The sequence below is a fragment of the Ctenopharyngodon idella genome, chromosome 3 (assembly GCF_019924925.1).
Source record: "Ctenopharyngodon idella isolate HZGC_01 chromosome 3, HZGC01, whole genome shotgun sequence".
Taxonomy (NCBI): Eukaryota; Metazoa; Chordata; class Actinopteri; order Cypriniformes; family Xenocyprididae; genus Ctenopharyngodon; species Ctenopharyngodon idella.
In genome coordinates, this window is record NC_067222.1 from 28819262 (window position 1) to 28843139 (window position 23878).

Sequence of the window (23878 nt, forward strand, 5' to 3'; positions counted from 1 at the left end):
GTTTGGAACACATACCGTACCAAAGGATAATACCTGATAGCTGGTGTCAGACCCATTAATAAGCGAATTTACCATTTTTAAATATACCTCACACACAGTTTGAGGCCCGCAGGAGTTTGACTCTGTGCCACCACCACAGAAAAGGTGAAGATAAATAATCACGGGCAGATTCATTCTCTGTGAAGGCTTTCGCATGAATGTGTAAGAATGTGTGTGTTTTGGTGTAAATGACAAAGCTTACGAGTGTTTATCACTTTTATTGCTCTGCAGCAGTCTTCTATGCTCATTTTGCATAATACACTTCTGCAGTGTAACTCTACACACACACACACCTAGTATTTCTGTGCACAGCGCTCCATGTTTTCAGCCCATGTACAGGTATGGCAGTCACTCTGCCTGCACCTGTGATGGTGGTGCTGTGTTAGCGTTTCGCTCCACAGAGTGTAACATAAACGGTGGGAACACACACTGAACCACAGAAACATGCTGATTTTTTTACACTCTGTCCCTCATACCAACTTTATAAAGTCGTTTTTACTTGTTTGTCAAATTATTCGGTGAATGTGAGTTTATCTGAAGATTTGGGCCCAATGAAGCTAAATAATTTCTCAATTTATTTTTCAGACATTGTTTTATACAGTGTAATCTAAAGCTAAAAAAAACAAATATTATTTTGATTTGCTATCATTGGAAGACTGTTTAGACTATTGGTTGTTTTTTTATAGTGTGCAGTTTAAAAAGAAAATTGCAGTGAATATACACAATGACAGATAGATAGATAGAACGACAGATACAATGATAGATAGAACGATAGATAGATAGAACGATATCTATCTATTTATCTGTCTGTCTATCTATCTATCGTTCTATCTATCTATCTATCTACAGACAGACAGACAAAATGTAGGATTTCTCTATCCAGTAATATTCCTACGTTCCAGTATCCTGCTGACACAGTCAGACTGGGACAATATTGTTGGTGCATTCTTCCATGTCAAAGATTTGCTCAAGAGTCTACAGCAAGACGCCTTTAGTAAAAGCAGACAAGCACAGTCCTGTCCTGGTCCAAGATATACAGAGAAATGAGACGGTAAGAAAGGGAGAGATAGAGGTCAAGGACAGACAGTAAGCAAATTGTGTTATTTTAAGTTATCGAGAAAGAATTCCACACTGTTTAAAACTTTTTTCATTTTTTTTTTCATTATGAATATAATTTTTTTTTCTTAAATGCACAGAGTCTCAGTTTCTGTCATATACAGTGGGTACGGAAAGTATTCAGACCCCCTTAAATTTTTCACTCTTTGTTATATTGCAGCCATTTGCTAAAATCATTTAAGTTCATCTTTTTTCCTCATTAATGTATACACAGCACCCCATATTGACAGAAAAACACAGAATTGTTGACATTTTTGCAGATTTATTAAAAAAGAAAAACTGAAATATCACATGGTCCTAAGTATTCAGACCCTTTGCTCAGTATTTAGTAGAAGCACCCTTTTGATCTAATACAGCCATGAGTCTTTTTGGGAAAGATGCAACAAGTTTTTCACACCTGGATTTGGGGATCCTCTGCCATTCCTCCTTGCAGATCCTCTCCAGTTCTGTCAGGTTGGATGGTAAACGTTGGTGGACAGCCATTTTTAGGTCTCTCCAGAGATGCTCAATTGGGTTTATGTCAGGGCTCTGGTTGGGCCATTCAAGAACAGTCACGGAGTTGTTGTGAAGCCACTCCTTCCTTATTTTAGCTGTGTGCTTAGGGTCATTGTCTTGTTGGAAGGTAAACCTTCGGCCCAGTCTGAGGTCCTGAGCACTCTGGAGAAGGTTTTCGTCCAGGATATCCCTGTACTTGGCCGCATTCATCTTTCCCTCGATTGCAACTGAAAAACACCCCCACAGCATGATGCTGCCACCACCATGCTTCACTGTTGGGACTGTATTGGACAGGTGATGAGCAGTGCCTGGTTTTCTCCACACATACCGCTTAGAATTAAGGCCAAAAAGTTCTATCTTGGTCTCATCAGACCAGAGAATCTTATTTCTCACCATCTTTAGCAAACTCCATGCGGGCTTTCATGTGTCTTGCACTGAGGAGAGGCTTCCGTCGGGCCACTCTGCCATAAAGCCCCGACTGGTGGAGGGCTGCAGTGATGGTTGACTTTCTACAACTTTCTCCCATCTCCCGACTGCATCTCTGGAGCTCAGCCACAGTGATCTTTGGGTTCTTCTTTACCTCTCTCACCAAGGCTCTTCTCCCCTGATAGCTCAGTTTGGCCGGACGGCCAGCTCTAGGAAGGGTTCTGGTCGTCCCAAACGTCTTCCATTTAAGGATTATGGAGGCCACTGTGCTCTTAGGAACCTTAAGTGCAGCAGAAATTTTTTTGTAACCTTGGCCAGATCTGTGCCTTGCCACAATTCTGTCTCTGAGCTCTTCAGGCAGTTCCTTTGACCTCATGATTCTCATTTGCTCTGACATGCACTGTGAGCTGTAAGGTCTTATATAGACAGGTGTGTGGCTTTCCTAATCAAGTCCAATCAGTATAATCAAACACAGCTGGACTCAAATGAAGGTGTAGAACCATCTCAAGGATGATCAGAAGAAATGGACAGCACCTGAGTTAAATATATGAGTGTCACAGCAAAGGGTCTGAATACTTAGGACCATGTGATATTTCAGTTTTTCTTTTTTAATAAATCTGCAAAAATGTCAACAATTCTGTGTTTTTCTGTCAATATGGGGTGCTGTGTGTACATTAATGAGGAAAAAAAAAAAAGAACTTAAATGATTTTAGCAAATGGCTGCAATATAACAAAGAGTGAAACATTTAAGGGGGTCTGAATACTTTCCGTACCCACTGTACGGTGCCGTTCAAAAGTTTGGGGTAAGTAATTTTTTTTTAATTTTTAAGAATTTCTTTTTTGAAATAAGTCTCTTATACTCACAAAGGCTGCATTTATTTGCTCAAAAATACAGTAAAAACAGTAATATTATATTTTTACAATTTAAAATAACCATTTTCCATTGTAATATGCCTTAAGAATTTATTCCTGTGATGCAAAGCTGAATTTTCAGCATCATTACTCCAGTCTTTGGTGTCACATGATCCCTCGTTTGATGAATCGTTTGATGAAACATTTCTTACTATTATCAATGTTGAAAACAGTTGTGTTGCTTAATATTTTGTGGAAACAATGATAATTTTTATTCTTTGATGAATAGAAACTGTAATAGAACAACAATTATTTTGAAATATAAATTTTTTATAACATCGTAAGTATCTTTAGCGTCGCTTTTGTTTAACTTAATGCATGCTTGCAAAATAAAATTATAAATTTCCCCCCAAAAAAAACGTTAGGACAGTTAGCACAGATCACTTTATAGCCCTGTCTTTGTTCAATATCTCAATACCTTCCCTTCCCATCCCATCATCTCTTCATTGTTTTGATCCCCGTTTCTTTTTTTTTCTGCCAATCTGTCTGCCAGACGGTCGTATGACAATGCCCATTTCACACAGGAATCCTCCATCCCACCTTAAAAACTACTGACCACATAACGATGTTGATTTCCTTTATCACAGCATGTGCAGCCAAACAGACTGGAATTAAAACGTGCATGACCAGTCGGTGAAAACAGAGTGGGTGTGAAAATATTTAAAAAGAAGAGGAAGGCGGTGAAAAAGAGTCTCGTAAATACCTTTCAGTGCAGATATTAGTTACATTCATCCTCTGAAGACACTGACCACGGCCTCCTCGGAGGGTGGCTGCATGTGCCAGTGATGATATAGTTTCATGTTTCTAACCAGTTTCATGGTTAAAGATTTCTGTAGTTTTTACTGTGGATCCAGTCAAAACCAAAGAAATCTTTACTACTCTGTTTATACACATATTCAACTGTGTTGAGTCTACATGTCTCCTGAGACTCAAGGTCGTGCCAAGTTTACAGAAACAGGTGTATGCTAGATTAACCCGGAGAATGCGAGAGAAAGAGAAGTCCGTATGAGCTTGCAAAATAGCTCTTCATAGACAAGCTCACATAGCAATCAAATGCTTTTGTCAAAACACGCTTTTTACAAGCTTCTCTCTGCGTCTGTGTACATGCAGCAAGACGGCGATTCTGCCCACAAAAACATCGGAGCAGACGCTCAGACGAACATCCTCGATGCCCGGCTACTCTTTCCCGGCCTGCGCTGCAGGATTACTTCATCCCTGGCACTAATTTCTGTTTGCATTGCAAACATGGAAATGGAAGTTGTGCAGACAGCATTTGTGCAGATGACTCTGTAGAATGAGATTCGCACATTTAGGTTGCACACAAAAATAAGTGTGAAAAAAAATGTCACACTTATTCATGCACATATACAAGAACATACAGGAGCATCTACCACTCTTAGGCTTATATATGAAATGATTCTGATTCTACAAAAGTATTTCACAGCTAGTTTTCATCACAAAGCTGCCATATATTGATTGTAGTTAGTCATTTAGCTGACCAATTTGTCTTTAACTCAGTGCCTGTATCCAAAGCCACATTTGAATGCATGGAACATTTCTAAAGGTTACTGCTCTTGTTCAAACAACATTTCTTTGAGTTGAAGAGTCAGCATTAGGAAATGTTTAGATCCTGTTCTTGGTGGTGGGCAAATGCACACAAACCCATTGAAAATATACTCATTTCATGGTTCATGGAACAGCCATGAAATAACAAAAGAAGTGCAAAAGTGCACCCACACTTGTGGAAAAAAGCACCTTCAAAAACAGTGAAGGTGAGTTTATTTAGGTGGGAGAAATTATGAACAAACTCCTATGAATGAATGAGCATAATTGTCTTTAGAACAATATAGGGCCTTTTCCTTTTAGTTGAAGTACAAGCATGCTAATAAAGGAGTAACTTCTATTATTTAGATGGAGGCCACTTACCTAATAAAAACTACCAAGACTAGTAAACCAGCTTTAAGCCAGAAAAAAAGGGAAGTGGTAGCAAATATCAGTCACATGACCAGTCTGGTCAAGGATAAACACTTGGTGTAAGCACCAATTTCCAAATTATAGAAATACATTATAGATAGATTATCATATGTAATACTGCATATAACTAGATAAAGATTATTCCATTTGGTAACAACTATGATAAGCTACTACAGGATAATACATCCAACAATTAGGCCTACAACATTTTTAAGATTGCTGTAATGCAGCTGCTAGCAATGCAAAACTTACAGCGCCACCTTGTGACATGTAAGTATAGGCTACTACATATGAGCTCATTGTTTATCATTGAGTGCATAAAAATGATCGGAACTTATGTTACATAGCTGGCAAACTACTAAATAATTTGAGTATACAAAATAAATTAATAACTAAATAATCTGAAATAAAAATAGAACGTAGGGTTATCTACAGTTACGACGTTTAATATCAACATTAAGTTTATATCCAAGTTTAAAACGTGTTACTTTATAACTATGAAGTTAATAAATAATCATAAAGGTATTGCACGTTGTTTCTTAAATGACCAAACATTCGTTTCCAGCGAAATTAGCCATCCAATTACGATTTAAACTCATGAATATTAATACGGACTTGTCGGCCGCTTCCCAACGTCAAGTCACACTCAAAATTATTAATATTCATAAGTAAAGCAGTCACCATAGTAGTGGGACTCGCGCTGAATCTAAATATAAATTCGCGCTCCAGTGGCGGTGTGGTAGAGGCGTCAGAACTGCGGAACTAAACTGTTCTCAAAAAGAGAAGTGTAGTACTGAACATATAGAGGAAAAAAAGAAAAAGAATTGCAAGAGTGAGGTGACATAAGGTCACTTTCGGTCACAGAGTCACGTACACACACAAACACGAAGTAACCCAACCCACAACTGAACAGCTACATTTCCTTACTTCATTAACTACTTGTGTTTGTCTTTTCTACATTTTCATATATTCAAACCTATACCTGTGAGCTGACATAGTCCTACAATGAAAGACAGTTTGTGTTTTCTTCTGTAGCCAGTCACTTATACACTCAGTTATCTCTCCATTACAAATCTACCCATGCACTTGACCAAATATAAACTTCATGATTCTTGGCAGACAGACAGATTTCAGAGGGGAGGAGTCTCATGATTTAGGCCAGGACAGACCAAAGGACAAACAGACAGAGGTGTAGAAAGAGAAAGTGGCTAATAACTGAGGAACAAAGAACAAAAACACCCGACCACCCTCTTTGCAAGCAGAGAACGTAAGTGTCCTTTGCATTAGATGTATAGTTTTAGCTGCTTTGTACTGTTAATGTTAAATATTAACAGCATTGGAGGAGCTTTTCATTCTTTTAACAGCAGTAAAGAAACACATGACCCCGCTTGTTTGTCCTTGTGCATGGGCCATGGAGTTGATCAAAATAATCTTATATAAATGTATGACAGACAGTATTTTCTGTTAATGCTACATGTGCAAAGTTTTAAGGGGGGTTAAGATATCAAATATCATGCAGTGTTGAAGGACAGGAAAAACTACTGAGGCTTTTAAAGGGATGAGATAAGCAACAGGCCACAGCCTGGCAAATATATGAAAGCATCTAAAAGTATTTATTTATTTAAATAATTCATTAATTTTAGACAGCAGTGTTGAAGAACATTTATGTAACATTCAACAGTTTAAAAAAAGTCGAACCCCCCTCTTCTCAATGTATAAAGAGACCATACAAAGTTTACATGGACGTAATGGAGATTCTTGTCGAGATTGGTCATTATTTGACCTTAGACTTTTTCATCACCTTTGCTTTGACCTACTGTTCAAAACCGCAGTAAAAGTGTAAACTTTTTTCTGCCATGCTTCCGTTTTCACAATATAATACAAGTTTATGTTAACAAATATCACTGAGACTTACACAGTTGACATTTCATGGTTGTTAGAAGTACAAAGTTGTTAGATTTGACTTTTGCACAACTTCTCTAGCATAAAAGAATCTTTAGCACTTTTTATCCGTAATATTGTGAATTTTTATAAAAAGTTAAATTAGTACTTTCAGCAAATTAATACTTTGACTAATACTACTCAGCAAGGATGCTTTAAATTGATAAAAAGTGATTTAAGATACATTTAAGATGACATTCGTGCATTAGCCTATGTTACAAATGATTTCTGTTTCAAATAATTGTTTTTTTTAACTTTCTTTTTTTCAAAGAACCTTTACAAAATGGATCAGTTTCCAAAAAAATATTAAACAGCAAAGTGTAACAAATATATATATATATATACACACACACACACATTTTATATATATATATATATATATATATACACACACACACACACACACACATATATATATAAATACACATATATATAAAATGAAGTCTTGCTTCGTGTCTTTGCTTCAGAAATGGCGTTGTCGCCGACTGCTATGGTGGCCTGTCGGGCTCTCGCGGCTGCATCACAAGGGAGCCATGAAGGAGGAGGTTTGAGATGTTTTTTGTTTTTTTGGTGGTGGTGGTGGGGGGGGGGTACTTCATGTGTTTAAAAAACGAAGAATATCTATATATTACAATTAAGGCTTTTTCAGGTTATTTACATTCCACACGCAAGACAAAATCAGATTATATTATTAAAACAAAACTTGCAAAATTATCAGTTTGTTATACATTATGCTCATGAACATTAAATGAGATGTATTAATGATTTGAATCAACACAGCAAGGACCTGGAAGATCCTGTCCTTCGTATTGGCCCTGCCCGGTGTGGGTGTCTGCATGGCAAACGCTTACATGAAGATGCAGGCCCATTCCCATGACACCCCAGAGTTTGTGCCATACCCACACCTCCGCATTCGAACCAAGGTGCCTATATTCTTGGGTTTTTCAAAGTATGCATGATGTGGACTTCTCTCTGATCCCTGAACAGACATAGAATGAAAAATTAAGACATGACATGAATTCTTTTTAAATAGCATCATCTTTCTTTCTCAGCCATGGCCCTGGGGTGATGGGAATCACTCCCTCTTCCACAACTCTCATACAAACCCTCTGCCCACCGGTTATGAGGGATCTCACCACTGAGCAGGACACCCCCTGCTGTCCGACACAGATGCCAATCAACACAGTCTCCATTCAGCAGCGACCGACTGCCATGCTTTTAACATTTTTAACAGACATAAACAACTGTTTTCACATGAATTCCTTGTATCTGGTCACAAGCAATAAATGGTAAACAGTTAAGAGTGTATACTTTGTTTTCTTTAATCGCCTGAATTGCTATCAGATTTGCCATTAGAACGATCTTTTATTTGTTTCCACTATGTTTTACACCGTGTTGCTATTTGCTACAGAGATGCTAGAAGGACAGCCCAAATAAAAAAACTGAAGAAATTGCTACAAATCCAAATGAATCAGATTTAAATTCTTGAAGAAGACGCCGTAGACAACATTAATGCAGAGCTCATTTATTTAGAACTATCCTCTGCCTTCCACCAACATTTGGCCATTTCCATGATTCAATTTCTCATATTTACAGAAAAAAAGAAAGCACTCCAACAAACATCATATATAATCCAGATTTCTATAAATGAATTATACAGTGCCATATACAAAAAGAAAAATATAGCAAACATAAACGGCTCTTTCTCTATGACATTATCTTATTCACATAACATACTGTACAAGTTCACGTACTATATCTGGATGCACCGTGATGAAAGTGGCATCAGCATTAAACCCTTTTTTTGGCAAAATAAGATAAATAAAAAAGATAAACAAAATACAAAAAGAAAAAACAACTTCTAAATTAAAAAAAAGAAGAAAAAAAAAAACATTTGGTCATTCTACTCCATATACAAACAAAAACATGAGCATGAATTTCGAATGTTCTAAATATTTTGATAGCTACTTGCTAACTAAAATTTAACAAGAAAGATTTTTGCTATTTTTCATTAGATTTTATCCCAAATGCCCCCCAAAATCCAGTAATTACCAATCCCTTTCTGTGTGCATTTAAGCAGCTACTAAATTAGTTTACACCAACAATTCATTACATTCATTTCACTATCCACTACTGTTTGCCCTCTAGCTGAGGGCTGTTTTGACAAGGTTTAAGATGTCCTGCCTCAGCCCTTTGGCGCAGTCCGCCTCTCGCGCCAAGCGCAGGAAGCAATCAGCGAACAGAGAGGGGTGAAGGGGTGTAGGATGGAGCCCCTGAGGTTGCAGCAGCAAGGATAAACAGACCTGACCCAGTCTCAGGTAAGAGTAGCGCTGTGAGAACCAGTACACTTGTGGCAAGAGAGACCTCAGCCAAGCTCCTTTAGTGTCACTGTCTGAAGAAGTTGATGACGATGATGATGGAACCTGTTTGGAACTCTGAGAGGGTTTAGGGTGACACTTTGACACTTCGGTTTTAGTCAGCTGTGGTGATCCTTCAGGACCCTTGCAGACCGAACCCACATCCATTCTGCAAGTCGTTGTAGTGTTACCATTTGAACAGCAAGGTTTGGTCAGGCTTTTTAGGACAGAATAGAGAAGACCGATACACAGGTCCTCAGCTGCCCTTTGTAAACCAGGTACTAAAAACCTACAAGCCCCAACCATCATTTCGGCGAGTGGGGTTTTCTGAAATTCCTTCTCTTCTGCCAAGCATGATTCAACCTCATCCTGTGGTCGACCTAGCCCACCAGAGACTAGAGAGGCCAATACAAGGCAGTTTGTATCTTGCTTTGACATGTGGTCTTCGTTTCCATCAGTCAAACGACATCCGTGCAGGTAGTGGAGAACTGGTAAGAGCACTCCACGGTTTACATCCTTGATCCGGATGGCCTCACCTTTAGATTTCTGTGCCTCCCCAAACCCTCCCATCAACAGGGCTCTGAAATACTCAGACCCGACATCATTAGCTCCCTCTTCCCCAGTGACAGCCTCCTGATTGGCTGGGAGAAGGGTTCCATCATCCAGAAGGAAAGTTAGGTCATGAGTTGCTTTCAGGTAGGGACATGATTGGTTCTGTCGCGGTTGGGACTTATCCAGCACTTGGGTTGTTTCCATTCTGGAATCTATGCTACAATTCTTTCTGTCCTCCTTGGAGCCTGACAGCAGATTAGAGAGGCAGCCAATCAAAAGAGAGACGTACAGGAATTTAAATCTCAAAGAGGACACCTGCTCAAGAGGATGCAACCAGCCGGCAAGAAATGTCCTACATTTGTCAGACTGTCCATCTTCATTATCATCATTATCATCACTGTGACAGTCAATCAGTTCAAGAGCTGCTGCCAGTCCGCCACTATCCAGCAGCAGCTTCTTCAAAAGAACTCTGTTGCTGAAGAAGGAAAAAAGGAGAAGGTGGTCAGACCAACTACATGAGTCAAGGATGTGACATTAATATTCATACATTCATTCATTCATACATACATAAAGTGACTTGAATACACCTCTTCTTTGATGAGCATGCTTTTAATTTTTGTATTAAAATGTATTTGGTATTTGGCTCCCTAAAAATTTGATATCCATGAATTAATAGATCGCAACAGTCGTATTCCAGAAGTAAAAATCCCATTAATTTTCTCCAACGGGGAATCGTCTTTTAACAGTAATTTGTAAACCTTTCAGGACAGAGCTACTGTGAGCTACAAGGTTGAGAATCAATGATTTAGCTGTTGTTGAAACCATCAGACCAAACTTCTTTTTATAAATAGTGTTCAACAGTGGAATTCCTTGTGAAAAACTACATTACCCATGATTCCACAAAGAATTGACCACCATTTAGAGAAACTAAGTAGAAAATAACACAAAAAGAACACTTTAGCGCCCACCAACTCCGAATGACAAATGACAGAGTTAGTTGTCAGTTTCATTATATATATATATATATATATATATATATATATACATATATACACACACACACACACACACACACATATACTAAACAGAAAATTCACTATCATTATAAAGTCTGGATACGTCAGGATATTTATTAATATAACTCCAATTGTGTTCATCAGAAAGAAGAAAGTCATATACACTTAAGATGGCTTGAGGCTGAGTAAAACTTGGGGGTAATTTTCATTTTAAAATGAACTAATCTTTTAAATACACACAGTCTTGTACTTTTGTCTTATTTGTCTGATTTTCAAACTTTTTTATGATTCAAATTAAAGTCTGTAATGTTTTGATGCACCTTGTAGCAGGTTGGTTTGGTTTAACGCTTAAAATTCTTTAACAAAAACAGTTTTAAATTCCTATGGGAAAATACTTCCGGAACCAAGGCCACTATAAATGTGGCTGGGCACTGTTACACTCTTTAATTTAAGATATTTGTAAAAAATTATTTTTACCTTAAAAAAAAAATAATAATTAAAAAAAAAAAAAAAAAAAAAAAAAAATATTATATATATTATATATATATATATATATATATATATATATATATATATATATATATATATATATATATATATATATATATATATATATAATTTAAATACTGATTAAGATGAATCTTTTCTTAAAAATGGTAAAAACGTTTTTTTTTTACAAAACCATTTGAAAATAACATGAATATAGAGAGTACTTTTCTAAGAACTTTGCAGATGTGTTTTACCATAGATTTGTAAGAGAGTTTTTCCTTTTCTTTATTGCTGACACACTTATTTGTCATTGACCCACCCACATATATTAGGCTATAAAAGGATTAAAAAATCCTGAAAGGCATTAAGTCATACCTGTTAATCAGAGGCAAAGAAAGGACACAGTACAGCTTGTCAGATTCGGAGCCTGACAGCATGATATGTGTAAGAACTCCAGAGCCGAATCCAGACTCGCTCTGAATCCTCAGATTACTGAGCAGACACAAACCTGAGGAGTCAGAAAACATATTAGCTTCAAATGAACAGCAGTCTTAAATATAATATGCATCAATACTGTATATTAAAAAAAGTCAAACCTAGTTGTGTGATTTTGCCTTTGACTTTTTCTGATTGTCTGTCTAATCCTCCGTTGCATCCCCCGATCTCTTCTCCTCTCACACACAGTCTCTGTCTGATCAGAGCCACGGCTCCAGTTCTAACCAAAGCCTGCAAGCAGTTTGGGTTGCAGCTGAGCCGCCCTAGCATCCGAAAGCACCGCCCGCTGGGGTCATGGTGCTGGGTGAGGTAGTACAACAGCCCGGAGAAAACGTTTGTGTTGATGAGCGCCGTGCTGGGGTCTGAGGCATGGGAGAAGCGCGACAGGAGCAGAAAAATGGGGGATTCTGGGGCCCAGGCCTCAGGGTGATACGGGTGATGGTAGACTGGGGTTTTTGACATCACAGGGGGGCTCTCCAGGGCGACCACGCCATAGCAAGAGGAGGGTGCAGAAGAGGTTGAAGACGCACGGAGTCTCTTTCTGGGGGGAGAGGAGATTTGGAGGGGAGATGAGGGGGTGACTGAAGGTTTTGTCACTGAAGACGGTTGCTCAGCTTGAGGGGTGGAGGTACAGGAGGGCTGTAAAGATGAAGGCGACCCTGGAATGTTTCGAGGAGATACTGGAGTGGAGGTGGAGGTGGAGGTGGAGGAAGAAGACAGTCGGATGGGTTTAGAGCGGGTGGAGGGAGAAAAGTGGGGCGGACGCAAGGTCGGGGTTTGGGAGAGCTCAGAAAAAGATGTAAGCGGTGACGATGAGACGGAGGATTGAGGGCTGCCACCAAAGACATCAGTTCCACAAGGGGATTCAGTCAGCTCACCCTCAGATGAGATCAGACCCTCAGATACCAGCCAAGACCTGGAAGAAGCAAAACACACAGATCAAAATGAGCACCATAAAAGCAATTTTTTCCATATAACACATATATTAATGTGAATAACAGACATTTATCATATCACTAAGGGTCAAACTGGCAAGTGTAAAAATTATATGGTGGGCATGTTCATAGCTGCAAAATTTCAATCATCATTGCTTCTATCATTTTGTACACTCTGCTTTTGTCAAGAGAAAAAAGAAAAAAAAAACACATCAAGATAATAATAATCCTCTAACAATGTTTTTTGAAGAAGAAAAATGCTAGAATCTAGAAAAGTAATGTCAGGTTAAGGTCAGGTTTTCCCAATAAGGACAGGTTACATACGTTTAAAATAATATTTAAATGTTTGAATATTTGGTTTGATTTTGCACTCTCATCAACTACAATATTAATTTAATAATTCTCTAGACTAAAATTAAGTCATTTTATTTAGAAAAGAAAAAACTAATAATATTGACAAGAACAATTTATTAAATTTAAAGTAAGACAAAACTATGACTAGAGCAAAAAAAAAAAAAAAACAACATTTGGATTGGGATGCTCATGTGTAAAATTTCGATCATTACTGCATCTATGATTTTGGTCATCACTGACAAAAATGTTTGATGATAATGATGATGATCAAACGCTTTTAAACTTAACATTTTGTCAATGCCACTTGTGAAAATGTGGTATGAAGGGCATGTCCATGTGTGCAAAACTTTCATTATTATTACATCTATGATATTGTGCTTTCTGTTTTTGGTAAAGCTATGAAGAACTGACCTGAGGCTGAGAAAGCTGGATGATCCTGACATCTGGTCTTTATTCACATCTTCCCTCTTGTTCCCTTCAAGGGCTGAGAAGTCAAATGAGTCAAAACATGAGGTCATCAGTTCAGAGCATGGAGAGCTAAAGGACAGGCTGGTGTCCATCCTTCCAGCGGTCAGTTCTTCTCCTTGAGCAAGTTCCACCAACCGCCTGATCAGCAGCGGCACCAACCCAAGCTCCTGCAGCTGTTCAAGAGCCGATTCATCGTAGACAAAGTCCACACAAGCTAGAAAAGCGAAACGAGTGAGAGGATGGTTTTGATGGGCGGATAAAAAGCTGATCAGCACCTCCAGTCCCCCGCTCTCCTTTATTTTAGCCCTGTTCACAGCCTCTCTGCAGCACAGGCACAGGGCCTTGAAGAACACACCCGATTTCAGAGGATCTTTCTTCACCTCCTCTGCAAACTTCTGAATGACTCCCAAAGAACCGACCAGTGGCCTCAGGCAGCCTTGAGAGCACAAGTTAGCCAGAGTCTTCAAAGCTAGCTCTTCCAAATGTCGACCACATTCTCCTGAGGCGAGGACCCCCAGCTGAGTCAATGCGCCGGACCTGGACATCTCTCTGGCGCACTCCGTACTGCAACCTCTGGTGAGCTCATGAAGGGCACGAAGAGAAGCACGTCTCAGAGCTAAAGGGTACTCTGGAGCTATGAACAAAGCAAGAGATGCAAGAGCCCCTTGTGAAAGCAGCAGGAGTCGGTTCGCCGGCGTGTCAGAAAGGTAGATGAGCGCCCGGGCAGCAGATTGGAGACATTCCACCTTAGAAGCGCTGAGTTCAGGTGTTGGAGTAAGTGAAGAGGGAGAGGATGGAGGTGGAGAGATAGACAGGCAGAGCAGGAGAAGTGGAACACCACCTGAGTGAGTGAAAGAGACAGAAATATAATTATTTTATAGCTCATGGAAACAGTTCTGTTTTTCTGATGTGAGAGAGGAAGAATATATAATGATTTTATGGCTCAGAGTGCTTTACAATCTGTGACTGTATATAATGTTGGAGTAGAAATTAAAATATATATATATTTTTTTTTACAAAAATACTCTTATAAACACAGGAGATTCTGGGACTAACCTGCAGAGTGGACCTCAGCAGAACCCTCTGGGTCCATGGCGAGATTTCCTAGAGCTCGTGCTGCTCGATTTTGCACCGTCTCCACAGAGACATTCCTCTTGAGGACATCCACTACAAAAATTAAAGATCACAGAGTGAGCAGACCACAAAAAAAAAAAATATCACTTTCACAGTGACAGTGATCTGCTAAAACAAAGCAAACTGAAGTCACATGACTTGAGAGACAGTGACCACTGGCAACAGGACTTGGGCATGTCCAGTGACACAATAACTATGAGAAAATTTGATGCAATGAGCAGCATTTTAATGCAATATTTCACTCTCTAAAATTAAAGGCAGTTTTCGCCAAAAAAGAGCCATTTTTATTAGTGTGAAGAACATTTTAATAATCTAAAGATTATATATAAAGAACCTTTTGTGCAGTGGAAAGGTTCCATGAATGTCAAAGATTCTTCACCACGTGCCAATAAAGAACTTTTATTTTTAAAGTTGGCATAAAACCGAAGTTGCGATTGTCTTTTCTATTGTGACATATCTGAGGGAAACGGCTTTTCAAATCAGCCAAAATGTAGAGTGGGACTTGATTCTGTCCATCAGGAATTTAGTTCATTATTTTGATTATTGGGTGAAATAGAATAGGTTATCATACTTTAATAGTTATAAAAAAAAAAAAAAAAAAAAAAAAAAAAAAAACACATTATTTTTCACATACTGTACAATGTACATTATTGCATTCTCATTGGATCTATGCAAATCCCATAGGTGACCTATTTTGATCTCAAAAAGGCGAGTTGTCACTGAAAGGTGAGGAGTTTGCATCTATGGTATATAGCCGGCATTGTACTCTCCCAGGTTAAAAATCTGTAAAATGTGCTGTGCATGTGCACAAGCAAACTTTTGGGTTGTACTGCTCAGGAACAGCTTTGTAAATAAATATTAACCTCTGATTAATCTCTAAAAGTGGTTTTGCTTTCTCATCCCAACACACAGCTTCTCCTTGACATGATGACAACACTTCAATTAGCTGAAACCTCACCTTCTTTCTTTGCATATGTTTTTGGGCAGGCATTATGCTTATATTTCACATTGTGACATGCATGTTTGAGGAAGTAAGTAATATCTGGACTTCAATCAAGGCATTTTAGACATGTCTGGATCAGTGTTCTCTGTTAGAATAAATGGCTTTGTGGGAGACTATGAGCTTTATAACTTTGAATTCTTAAAAAAATAATGATAATAATGATGTGCATGGATAAATCATTTATAATAAACATGGCAACAAAAATAAAAATGTCAAGTATGATTTTATGGTCATTAAGAAATTAATGTTACTGAAGGATTTTTCTGACCCATATGTTTTCCCTCTACATATATATATACATTATATATATATATATATATATATATATATATATATATATTAAAAATGAGTGGAAAACATTGTCAGATGGCAGTGTGTAATGGCACACACACACACACACACACACACACACAAAAAAGATTTAATTTTAGAGTTGTACTTTAACAAATTAACATAACTGATCTTTAAGAAGCCTTTGAGTGACTTACCAACAACAGATATGCCATCAAGCTTTCTTACCTATGAGAAGAATAAAAAAGAATTAATCAGAAATCATTAAACAAAAAATAAACATTAGAGAAAAATTTGTGTCAATATCATCATGTTTCTTACTTCTACTCTTGTCCCTTTTTCAGTGCAGCAGTTGGCCAGTATGCTAAGAGCCAAGTCCAGAAACTTTCTGGAGCTTTCTGGCCGCTTGAGGAGATCCAGTAAAGGACGGAGTCCTCCTCGTGATTGGTAGCGGGCTATCATGGCATGACCTCCCTTGATGTGCTGCGTCCGAATGGCCACAAGCGCCCTCCATTGACCAACTTTGAGTCTCTTGTCTGTATCCCTGGCTTTGTCTCCTCCAGTGATGGGCTTATTGTCAGCTCCCGTCAGTCCACTGCTGGGACTGTCAGCTAATGTGCTTGTTTTGGACAGCTGAGCCAAACACCAGGTCAGAGAGGATTCTGGGAGAATGGTGGATGCCTCAGAGGTGCTGTTTGAACTTTTTGAATTTCGTTTAATTCCTTGTTCTAAAGGTGTAGACATGATGAATCAGGAGCCCAGAACCACCTCCCCACCGCCACCCCCTCTTTTGTAACTTACTTATTTTACCTTCTCAATATTTTAAAGTATAACAATATTTCAGTGGCTTTAAATAAGTTTGTTACAATACCAAACACTTATTTCTAGAACAAAAAAAGAAAGAAAAATAAATAAAATAAAAGAATCAGGAACTAATACAAAATTCTCCTATTACCGAAACATTCCATCCACAGAGAAACAAACATTTGAAAAACTACAACTACCATGTTCACCAATCAAAGCAAGCCCAAAGCAATGACTTCTGGGAAAAGAAGTCTTTTAACCGTGCGATATATTTCATTACGGCCTACAGTGGGTGGTAGGCCTCAAAAAATAAAAACATTGACAATGCTGCCTAATAATAATCTATTTGGGTGTATTTTGATGTTTCGATGAAGAGTGAGAAGGCTTCGTTAACTGTTCATCTTACTCACGTCAAATTTCCCACGCGCTACAAAGCGCAATCTCCTCAGATTTGCACAGGCGCCATCTTTTAGTAGAGCGATAAACAGGAGGGTTTTTGAGAAAGGGAGGGGCATTTGCAGATTCGACCTCTTTAAAGCATATGGGAGTTGTAGTTTCAGGACAGCTCAAATAATGTCTTTTTTGTAATTCTTGAGATAACGGAACAATAATAACTGTATAAATTCATATATCCATATATACATTTTATCATAAGGAACAGATTGTGCGTTTTGACTTTCTATCTTACGGGCGAAAATCTTGTAAAAACAATGGCATGTATTTCCCACAAATCCTCCGTCACACGCAATGTCCATTTCCGGAAAAATACAACAACACCCTGTTCAGCGCTCTCTGGTGCAAACGAGGTCGTTGTTATTATCATCGCTGTTGTCGACGCTCGAAAAGAACTCATCGCTGGAGTTGTTAAAATCCACGATTAATCGCAACAACGGTTGACGAGATAAATAAAAATAAATGCAGCATGGAGGTCATTGAGACAATTGTCACAGACGCCATTGAGGTGGAGGAATCAACAACTACGGTTACGACTTTGGAGGCCGAAAAGTCAAAAACAGGTGAGATGTAAGTAAGTCAATGCAGCAGTGTGCAGACTGGGCATCGCCAGCGAGGAGGACACGATGAGCCCGATGGTAACGGTTGGCAGTCTCACCAGTTTTAAGTTACTTAGGATAGCTTCAGACTTTTACAACAGCAAATTTATTATGGTATATTTTAAACTAACCGTCAGTTGTTGTTGTTTTTTTTTTTTTAAAGAATATTTTAATTGCATTAAATTTTTTTTTTTTGTATGTAATATTTTAATTGATTACATTACAAAAATCACATTAAGTTTACTTAACATGCAATAATGGCACGTTTAATAAAATGTAATATATATATATATTTACTTTTTTACTTCCTAGTTTTTTTTTTATGAAACCTGGCCCTCCATGCACCCAAAACTATAATACTTCAAAAATGTTCATAAAGAGATCATAAAAGAAATTCATATGAATCGAGTGGTTTAAACCAAATCTTCTGAAGAAACATGATCACTTCATATGTTGAACAGATTTAAGCTTTTGTTTTTAATTAGCCTAAATTAAATATTTTTATCATATAAAGTTGTTTTTCAGAAAATTTAAATGCTAAATTAAAATTGATTGTGATATGTCCTCATTTTTTAATGGTTCACACTTGAGTTATTACATTTCCTTCCAATCCTAAATATTTGGTTAGATTCTTGTTCTTAAATAACTGTAATCTTTTTTTTTTTTCCCTCAGAGTTTGTGTGGACATTACAAGCTACATGGCATCTGGTCCATGTTCGTTTGGACATGGACCCAGAGTTTGACCAGCCTGTGTGCAAAAAGAAGAAGCTGTGGGAGACTGTGGCCGAGAGGGTGACTGCAAAGCTACGAGCCGACGAAGGCACAGATGTTTCAGTCAAAGCCTTCGAATGTGACCTGAAATGGAGAAACATGCTAGCGACGTACCGCAAAAATGCGGAGCGAGCCAAAAGACTGGGAACCAATAGTGTTCACTGGGAGTTCTTCAAGGAGATGCATGAAGTGCTGGGAAGGAGTTATGAGGAGGTTGAGGCTCAGCGCAAGGCAAAGCTTAATGGCACTAAGCTGGGTAAGGCCATAGCCAGTAAACGATTTACCCCGATTCTGCCCACACCCACAGCTACAGCTTCACAGTTACCCAATGCCAGGCCTCCTCAGGATTTGCTGCAGTTGTACCTGGAGCTGCAGGAGAGGAAACTGAACATGTGGGCTCAGCAGAAAGCTCTGGAAGAGAGGAAGATTGAGGCCATCAATAATCTGGCACGTGCCATTACTTGTCTGTCCCAGAACAATGCCATGCAAATACCCAAAGAGTGCGTGTCGGACACCTCTTCTACCCAGCAATAGGAATTAGTCATGTTTTTGCCCTTGTCTTTTCATATTAAAAAAAATAATTTTTATTTTTTTAGAGAAATGCCTGATATGCCTTTTTTTTCCCGAGAATTGAATTGAACATTAACTTGTTAAAGTATGCTCGGTTTTCCTTTCCTCCATTAACTGTAAAATATTACTGAGCAGTTTCAATTGTCGCAATGATGTCAAATTAGTAAAGACAAGTTGTACATTGTATTTTTGTGTTTTAATAAAAATCATACAACATGTGTTTATCAAAACATTTCTGCGAGGCTTTTTCTCAAACCACCAAATATCCATTAATTACACAGAATTTCACTATAAAATTAACAGGTTTTCCATACACTGCTTTTGTTAAACTAGGACTATATCAGAGCTTTAAAGGGATAGTTCACCCAAAAATGAAAAGTCTGTCATCATTTACTCACCCTCACACCTGCAAACTCATTAGACTTTTGTTCATCTTAGAAAACACGTCCCTCCATTGAAAGTCCAGGTAACCAAAACTTGGATTGATCAAAAAGTTTGTAAAGACACCCGAAAAGAAATCCATATGAATTAAGTAATTTAATTCAAATATTCTGAAAAGACATGAGAATAGATTTAATTTAGGCTTTTATCCATTTAATTTGTTAGCCTAACTTAATTGTGTTTGTCATATTAAGTGATTGTGTCTCTTCAGAAGATTTGAAGTAAATGGCTAGATTCATATGGATTATGTTTATAATTATGTTCGACATATGATGCATGTACTTTCAATGGATAGACAAAAATGAGAGAATATTAAAAATATCTTCATCTGTGTTCTGAAGATGAATTAAAGGCAGGTTTGGAATGAAATAAGGGTGAGTAAATGACAGAATTTTCATTTTTGGGTGAACTAACCCTTTAAATATGCGAATCAGTGTCAGAATCTTACTTTGTTCCCGATTCCAACGCACTATAAAGAAGATTTACTACAGTCTCCCTCATTTTGACCCCAGCAGCATCTTCGTTTACCTCCTCCACATCTTCCACTGTGCTTCTCTCTATCAGTCCCTTTGTCACATCCCCCATGTCCAGAAAAACATTGTGTAATATACAAGCAGTCAGAACCACAGCTTTTGCCCTATCATAATTCCCCATATCCAAATATCTCAATTTCTGGAATCGCTCTTTTAGGTCCGCCACAACCTGGTTGAATCGGCCTAAATGGGTTCCCAATGATCTGTTGTAGAGGTTTTCCTGTGGGTTTCGACCTGTTGAAAACGGAGTAAGTATTTGTTCTGTGAGTGGGTATCCAACTCCGGCTATCAGGCAGGTCCCTGGAGGCACCATCTCTGGGTGTTGCTGAAGCCTTTCAGCTAACGCACTTCCTCTGTCTTTTTCTGAGCCTTTGCTGATGTGGCAGTAAATGAAGCGGCCCTTGTCATTGCAGACCAATTCCAAGTTCAGCCATGAATCTGGATGTGGTTCGTTCTTAAGTCTCTTGGCTTCCGGAGCCTCGCTCTCGCTGTCCGGTTTGCCAGCGGGTAGGCGGATGGGGATGCGTGTGTCACCCAGCACCCCGAGCACTCGAGGAAGACCTCTCTTTTCCAGACCTTCATTGCGACTCAGCCAACTGGAGAAAGGAAGCAGATGTTGTAGGGCCTCCTGTCCTAAAGGGGGAAGCAGAGAACAGCTGTACAATGAGTAAACCTGCCAAGTAACTACAATAAAGTGTTATTAAGCATGTCTACTTCAGTGTTGTTTTAGTGTCATTGATATACTATTTGCTAATATTTTGAATTAGGTTTTATTTTTACATTGTCTGTTTTTGTTTTGGGTAGTTTTAGTATTTTTTGTTTTTGCCTTTTTTAAATATGTCTATGTAGTTTTTAAGTTTTTGTGTTCTGTTTAGTGTCCTTCCTGCTGATCATTCGCTATCCTGCAATTTTGATATTGTTGCTTTTCTCACATAGCTGACTAGACGATAAATCTTGCGAAACTAGAAGGATTTGGCTGATTTACCCTTTTCCATTCCAGCCAGTATATTTCACTTCTACATCATCATCATCATCCAGATTTATATTTAGAATTTAGTTCTAATACTTTGTCTGTCTATATTTGTACTTTTCAGTGTACTACCGGTCATGTGTTAATGAATATATGTATTTATGCATTTTATTTTCATCATTACCCTTTGTCATGTTTTTTCCTTTTTATTTTTTCTGCCCTATATGTATCAAATGTATAAATCATAAATTAAAATGTTTTAGTTTAATTTAAGTTACTTTAATACTTCAACAAAAATGAGAAATGCTGCATTGGCAACTAGCTGAAATAAAATAAGCTTAATTTTTTTTAATATTTTACTTCTATTTCAGTTATTTTATTTTAAATAATAAAAAAGTGGCTGTTTTAGTTAACGATAATTGCATGATGACTATGAATAATTCATGCATTCTGGACTGTATTTTCTGTATTTTCATTCTACTTCTAAAAATGAAAAGTGAAAAGCCACTGTGTGAACTAACCTTAAAAAAAATGTATCCTTCAGTATCTAAATTATTTATAAATAACTTACTAGTTAATTTATCTATTTTTTTTTTTTTAATGATTTTACCATTTTTGCTATGAAAACAGCTGTAGATTCTGACCTGAAATAAAGTGTGAATTTATGTGAACTTATCAACTCTTATTAACTCATACCTATAGGCCACTGAATGAGCCGATCCTTTTGTGCGATCACTTGATCACAGAAAGAAAAGAAGATCCTGTGAATATTTCCCTTCTCCAGATGGAAACTCGAGGACACGCTGCGATAGCTGATGCGTTTGGACAGGAGGGTGAGGGACAGGAGGACAGTGTGAGACAGGGACAGTCGAGCTCTTCCAGACAATCGGTTCTTGCTGTAGCTTGTGTTGGAGCTTTGCAGAAAATTTGTCACATACTGCAAAAAATAAGACAACATTATGTAAAGCAGAAGTTCCAAACCTTTTTTTAATTCCAAGGCCCCATGATTGTTCCAGTTGTTTGTGATTTACAGGATAAGGATTAATGATATATAAAATATGTCACAATTCTACCCGATAAAATATTTTAAAGCTTGGAATAACTAGAAAAAAAAAGTATATTTGTGACAAAAATGGATGTGGAGACTTTAATTTTGCATTCCTTCTTGAGGTCTTTTTAAAATTAGGCTACCTCATATATTCAAGTTTTCCAAGATCACAGAAATCCTAATTGTTCAATAAAGAAATATTAAAATAATAAATGTCGTTTTGGTTTATTCCAATCATCATAAGGCCTAAGCATCACATTTACTGTCATTTAAATGATGTTAAGTGCACGAGACACCTGACCTACCTGTACGGTAGGATTTGCCTCCATGACTTCAGTAGCATGTGAACGCTGCAAGGCGCAAACAGTTGTCCCGGACTCTAACAGCCGAGGAGTCGCTGTTTGCGCCTTATTTGGAGGCGATGAATCCTCTTGTTGAGAATCTTGCAGGGTTACAGAGGCTGACTGCTCCTGAACCTGGGCCACCAGGTCAGCCTCTATCATTTCTTCCACTGCACGGTCTAATCGCTGATCAAGCTCCCAGTGAGACAGCGGCTCCCATTCAGCCTGGATGACGTCCATTATCACCCGTCCTGCGGCCGCCACTTTCTTTTTACGAACCTCCATCTAGATGTAATTTTTAATCGGATTAATGTGGAAGAAAACGGATGATTTCGGTTAAAGCTAGCCTAGCCAAAACAAAACAAGTTTGTCTCTCCAAAAACACGTTAAACGTTGCTAACGGTGCTATTAAAACAGATTCAATAAAGCAACCGGAGAAAATACAACGTTATCAGTTAAAGTTAAATAATGAGTGTAAAACCAGTTAGATATGCCAGCAGATAATAGCGCTATAACTTCTTATAATGAACTAATGTGGCGGATAGCGTAACTTATGATTCAGTTAACAGCGGCTTGAAATGAAATAAAAGTCTTAACCTAAATTACTTAGAATCACGATTGAAATAATTACCTCCTGAAACTAAAATATTTGAACAGACCTTTAAAAAAGACAATCCTCTCTATCCATTAGCTTCTGTTGCTAGATCTACTGCGCAAGTGCGCATGCGCAAATTCAGTGCTTGGTCCTACTTGACTTCCCTTTTAGTATTATTTTTTCTCTTTTAACTTGTTCTTGACTTAACTTGTCGTGTTCATAAAATGTATGCACGTTTTAAAAATATATAAACCACGGGCTATTCCGTATGTGTCTTGATAAAACGGCCACACAATCAAGTCAGTCAAGTCCTCCGTACATTTCTAACACTGGTTCATTACGAAGCAGACGATACGCGAACCGATCGCGTCTGAATCGCTCAGGTTTTGTGAACCGATTCAACCAATTCACCCCGTTATTACACAAAAATGGGAAAGTTTTTGTACGTATGTATATATGTGAACTTTCAATTGTCTTTATTTGGGAAAGAGATGTTTGTTTGGTTTAATTTATACAGATAAAGAAATTGAAAGTTTTATATTTGTATTACTTCTTTTGGCTAAGTTTCACATACATAAATGCCAATTCTCCAATCATTTGAATGCATTTACTTGTAATCTTATTTCTCTTTAATTTTCTTTCCCTTGCCTTTTGTTCTATTATTGGTCATGTTAAATTGCAAATATATGTGCATGTTTATAAAAAAAAAAAAAAAAAAAAAAAAAAAAAACTCAGTAGCAATACTATTAATAAGCA

General features: G+C 37.9%; 4 protein-coding genes across 4 annotated transcripts; 2 read left to right on the top strand and 2 right to left on the bottom strand.

Moving 5' to 3' along the window:
- Nucleotides 1–5981: 5981 nt before the first annotated feature.
- Nucleotides 5982–8204, top strand: LOC127509812 (cytochrome c oxidase subunit 6A, mitochondrial). The gene is made up of 4 exons (XM_051888810.1): nucleotides 5982–6229; nucleotides 7371–7448; nucleotides 7684–7826; nucleotides 7956–8204. The coding sequence occupies exons 2-4, from the start codon at nucleotides 7373–7375 to the stop codon at nucleotides 8043–8045; spliced, it is 309 nt and encodes a 102-aa protein (XP_051744770.1). The 5' UTR covers nucleotides 5982–6229; nucleotides 7371–7372; the 3' UTR covers nucleotides 8046–8204.
- Nucleotides 8205–8412: 208 nt separating this feature from the next.
- armc5 (armadillo repeat containing 5) lies at nucleotides 8413–17281 on the bottom strand. The gene is made up of 7 exons (XM_051888792.1): nucleotides 16319–17281; nucleotides 16195–16225; nucleotides 14626–14736; nucleotides 13513–14410; nucleotides 11914–12728; nucleotides 11693–11825; nucleotides 8413–10287 (listed from the first exon to the last, which is right to left on the bottom strand). The coding sequence occupies exons 1-7, from the start codon at nucleotides 16739–16741 to the stop codon at nucleotides 9048–9050; spliced, it is 3651 nt and encodes a 1216-aa protein (XP_051744752.1). The 5' UTR covers nucleotides 16742–17281; the 3' UTR covers nucleotides 8413–9047.
- Nucleotides 17282–17556: 275 nt separating this feature from the next.
- Nucleotides 17557–19424, top strand: si:dkey-66i24.7 (uncharacterized). The gene is made up of 2 exons (XM_051888808.1): nucleotides 17557–17817; nucleotides 18527–19424. The coding sequence occupies exons 1-2, from the start codon at nucleotides 17724–17726 to the stop codon at nucleotides 19156–19158; spliced, it is 726 nt and encodes a 241-aa protein (XP_051744768.1). The 5' UTR covers nucleotides 17557–17723; the 3' UTR covers nucleotides 19159–19424.
- Nucleotides 19376–23772, bottom strand: LOC127509806 (uncharacterized). Its single transcript, XM_051888798.1, has 4 exons — nucleotides 23187–23772; nucleotides 22492–22812; nucleotides 21835–22075; nucleotides 19376–20801 (listed from the first exon to the last, which is right to left on the bottom strand). Exons 2-4 carry the CDS (start codon nucleotides 22810–22812, stop codon nucleotides 20080–20082), a joined length of 1284 nt encoding a protein of 427 aa, XP_051744758.1. The 5' UTR covers nucleotides 23187–23772; the 3' UTR covers nucleotides 19376–20079.
- Between the last annotated feature and the right edge of the window lie 106 nt (nucleotides 23773–23878).